Source organism: Aplysia californica, unplaced genomic scaffold (assembly GCF_000002075.1).
Source record: "Aplysia californica isolate F4 #8 unplaced genomic scaffold, AplCal3.0 scaffold00375, whole genome shotgun sequence".
Classification (NCBI taxonomy): domain Eukaryota; kingdom Metazoa; phylum Mollusca; class Gastropoda; order Aplysiida; family Aplysiidae; genus Aplysia; species Aplysia californica.
This window is the reverse complement of record NW_004797645.1, coordinates 544,885-549,707: the sequence shown is the minus strand read 5'-3', so window position 1 is coordinate 549,707 and position 4,823 is coordinate 544,885. Positions and strand designations below refer to the sequence as shown.

At 39.1% G+C, this 4,823-nt stretch overlaps 1 protein-coding gene across 1 annotated transcript in view; it reads left to right on the top strand.

Annotated features, from left to right (window-relative positions):
• Positions 1-1,836, top strand: part of LOC106012450 (3-oxoacyl-[acyl-carrier-protein] reductase FabG-like) — a 2,607-nt gene extending 771 nt beyond the window's left edge. The window contains exons 2-4 of the mRNA XM_013085451.1: positions 183-219; positions 858-918; positions 1,552-1,836. Coding sequence (XP_012940905.1) covers positions 183-219; positions 858-918; positions 1,552-1,836 — 383 coding nt within the window. The remainder of the gene's footprint in view (positions 1-182; positions 220-857; positions 919-1,551) is intronic.
• The last annotated feature ends 2,987 nt before the right edge of the window (positions 1,837-4,823 follow it).

Genomic DNA, 4,823 nt, shown 5'->3' with positions numbered 1-4,823 from the left:
TGTGTGTGTGTGTGTGTGTGTGTGTGTGTGTCGTGCGTGCGTACGTTGTCTTTCTTGGGGAAGGGGAGGATCGGGGGTTGTTTTACACAGATATACGGTTCAGCGATCGCCTACAGAACCACATATAAAATAACAATGTGGATAATACAACTGGGTGATTAAATTGTTTGTTTACATTTCAGAGGTCGCTGAGTCCGGAGTGCGAGTGAACGCAGTTGTGTGAGTAACGTCACATACCACACCATACCATACCATACCATACCACACCATACCATACCATACCATACCATACCATACCATACCACATCATACCATACCATACCATGCCAAGCCTTACCATACCATACCATACCATACCATATCATACCATACCATATCATACCATATCATACCATATCATACCATACCATACCATACCATGCCATGCCAAGCTTGACCATACCATACCATATCATACCATACCATACCATGCCATGCCATGCCAAGCTTGACCATACCATACCATACCATATCATACCATACCATACCATACCATACCATACCAAACCATACCATACCATACCATGCCATGCCAAGCCTTACCATACCATACCATACCATACCAAACCATACCACCATACCATACCATACCATACCATATCATACCAAACCATACCATACCATTATATACCATACCATATACTTTTGTACCACACCACACCATACCATACCATACCATACCGTACCGTACCGTACCACACAATACCACACCATATCACACCATACCATACCATACAGACCCATACAATATCCCACCGTCCCACACCAGTTCATACCATATCCCATCATGCCCCATCAATCTGTCCCGTATTTTTCAGCCCAGGATTTGTGGTGACAGACACCATGCTCTACAACTTTCCGGAGGACCAGAAAAGTGCAGTGAGTGTGTTAGTGTATGGGTAGTCAATGTGTCCCTTGAGTATGTAAGTGTGTGTGTAGTCAGTGTTTCATCTAGTTGACGCACATAAAAGTACAATGAGTATGTTAGTGTGTGTGTGTGTGTGGTCAATGTGTCCTTTGAGTATGTAAGTGTATGTGTAGACTGTGTTTCATCTAGAATGTTAGTGTAGGCGCAGATAAAATATGTCTTGTCTTGTAGACACACAGAAAAGTACAGTGAGTATGTTAGTGTATGTGTAGTCAGTGTTTTGTCTAGTAGACTAAGAGAAAAGTACAGTGAGTGTGTTAGTGTATGTGTAGATAAATGTCTTGTCGAATAGACATACAGAAAATAACAGTGAGTACATTAGTGTACGTGTAGTAAATGTTTTGTCTAGTATGTTAGTGTATGTGTAGTCAATGTGTCCTTTGAACATGTTAGTGTATGTGTAGTCTGTGTTTCATCTAGAATGTTAGTGTATGCGCAGATAAAATATGTCTTGTCTGGTAGACACACAGAAAAGTACAGTGAGTGTGTTCGTGTATGTGTAGCTAATGTGTCTTATGTAAGAAAGAAATACCCTATATGTGTTGGTAGGGGCGTTAATTAAGCACACACTCGTACATTTTCAGATGGAGGAGAGATTTATTGCCTCCGCCAAAAAGTCCCAACCTTTGGGTGGAGGTCTGCGCATGTCCGCAGTGGCGAAATCCATCCACTTCCTGGTGAGCGACGGCGCATGCTCAATAACGGGCGAGTGTGTGAGAGTGGACAACGGCTGCCACCTAGCGGTGCCCGAGGGAACCATCAGGGAGAGCGAGATGGTCAACTCGGGGCTGTACAACTCGCGGCCAACGCAGGAGAGGCAGGCCGGAAAGAAGGAGGCGAAAGATGAGCATAGCGGCAATGACCAGTGACCGCACAACACCCGACACTCTATGGCCCCCACTTTACATCTTTTTGTTTGTGTGTGTTTTGTTGTTGTCTTTGTCTTGTTTTGTTTTGTTTGTTTGTATTTTGTTGTTGTGTGAGTTTGTGAGTGTGTTTTGGGGGTTTTATTTTAATTTTTTTAATTTTTAATTTTTAATTTTTTTTATTTCATTTATTTATTTTTAAAAAAAAAATTATTTTTTTTTGGGGGGGCGCCTCTCCTGCAATGACAAGGTCATGTTTCAACAATGCCGTTAAAAAGGTAAATCAGAGGCTGTACTTTCTGAGGAAACTTAGGTCCTTCAATCTGAATCATTCCATCCTTTAATTATTTACACCATCACAATATAGAAACTTTAATTTCTTTTGGTTATCTCCTGCTATGGTAGCTTGGGGAAGACAGCACATCATAAAAAGTAATCAAATTGTTTAGAAAAGCATCAAGAACAATTGATAGTAAGGATGAGGGAAGAAGTTCCCCCTAAGTTGTTCCGGCACAGTATGAGCATATATCGAGAAATCAGCCCATTTACAATTCTACTGTGTATATATGACCATGTTAATATTCCATATTTGGGAATGACCTAAAAAAAACACTTTAGTCAGTAGCACTGCCCTGGTGGGGTTTTTTGGGGGGGTGGGGGGAGGGGGAGGATGAAATACTTCGAACTCCGAATATCCAGCCCATTTAGTTCCATTATTGCGTCATCAAAACTTGCTTTCACCGGCCGTAGAGGGCCGTATACATCATAGACATAGCGTAGCTTGTTAGCAATGTCTAACCCAAGGCCGACAACTTCAGTCTTGTGTCTAACTCCCGGCAAGGCCACTGGGAGATAAACGGGACGTCTTGTTTTAACTATTGAGGACAACAACAATTTCATGGATTGTTTCCCTTCGTTCAGAAAGCTATTGTCGTTGACTATTGGAGATTGTTAAAAGAGGGGGGGGGATACACCTGAAGGCTATCTCACTTATTACTGAACCGAATTTTACCAAATTTCCATTATAACAAGCATAGTAAAGAGTCTTAAAGACTGCAATCAAATTTGAGAAAAAAGTTCCGTATCCATGGATACGGCGGCCATATTGGATTTTGTTGACATGTCTTACGTAATGAACACCGCACTAACTGCTAATGGAAATTGATAGGTTTTTTTTGCATGCAAGTTAACAAACATTAGATCTAAATATTTGTATGTTGCTTTTTTCCTAAACGAATTTTTAAAACTGTTATGCATTTTTTTCTGAAGTACCATTCAAAAACTATTCCAAATATCAAAAATTCAACACACAAATGTTTAATATTACATCTTCTCTTCGTTCTGTGAAAATTTCATGAAGATTGGAGGGAAAATGGTGGAGTTATTCAAAAAGGCATAGAGAAAAGTCGCGTTTTGAGAAAGCAGTCGGTAAAGAAAAATTAAATATTGACTTTATGAGGAAATGATGGTGATAAACTTGCCTGGTATGGGAAAAATACGGTTTTGGGGGGTTCTTAAGCAATGAAATAGTTCTAGGACGCCATAATTTTGAGCCGAATAGGGGCTTTAGGGGTATATCTCCCCCCCCCCCCTTTGTTTTTTAAATATCCAATACAGTGCACTCCTGATAATCAGAGATGTAATTCTGGTTCACTACTAAGCGCACCATTTGACTTCATTAGGAACCAAATTAAGGGCAAGGAGGGAAAACTTGCGCCGCACGTGATTGTAACGAGATTGGTCTCTACCTTAGAACTACAAAGTTCTCTCTGTTCAGTACCTAGTTTTCAGAAAATTGACGTCAAAAACAAATGCAAGTTTTACAACATGTCAAGCTTTGAATATCTTGTTAGCGACTTCGAAAAATTTTACGATTTTTGATAGTGCAGATAGAACATTTATTTGGTTTCGGTCTGCATTGTCTTAGTAACTCAAAACGGCCAAAAATGTCAGATAGAACTTTGTAATTCTAAGGTAGCGTGACGTTTTGTCCTTTCGCTACCCCGGATTACTAATTTCTATCTGACATATTTGACCGTTTTGAGTTACTAGGACCATAAGGTCAGAAAGAAAATGATTTGTCAGCTCAATCAAAATCTTAACATTGTTCGGAGTCGTTACCAATATTATATTCAAAGTATTGCACTCGATAAAAACTTGACATGTGAAGCTAAAAAAACTTTGACGTCAAATTTCCTCAAAACTGGGCACTGAGCAGATAGAACTTTGTACTTCTAGGGTAGAGCTGTACTTGCATGGCCATAGTGCGCACCAGCTCAGGACAGGTATAGAGCGGTCAAAAATTTATTCGTGACGCAAATTATCTTCAAATATCTTTATAACGGGTGAATCAATGTTATCCATTCTTTGCACAGCAGTTTGTCTCAATTTGTCTTAACTTAATCTTATTTTTCCACAACAATTGAGGCTGGACTAAAAAACTTTTTCTTCATAAATTTATTTAAAATACTACAAATCTCCTTCAAGCGGAAAATAGCACTGTTCACAGCACTCCCCGCTTCTCACACACATTTTGTATACCCATAATATGATTTACGTCACAGCTCACCTATCATTATTTTTAGTGGCAAAACTAGTTACAAAAAAGTAACTTTATAGTGAACACGTTTTGACACTAAAAGTTCTCAAAACATGCGTCCAATAAAGATAATCCTGCCATTATAAAAACAATGACGGACTTGCTTTTAAAAGCGATATCACCCCAGCTGTAAACCTTTTGAAATCAGTAGAAACCACCCACTAGGATTTTTATTAGTAATTATTATGGAATTTTCTAGAACAGAGCCTACAGGTCTTTACAAAAACATTGACCAGTTAAGACAAATTGATACAAGTCACTGTGCAAAAGCTGGAGTATGTTCGATAGTTGAGGAGATATTTGACAATAAGTCTCACCACGAAATTTTTACCGCACTATAGGATTTTTTTAATTAGTAATTATTATTAAGGACTTTTCTAGAATAGAGACT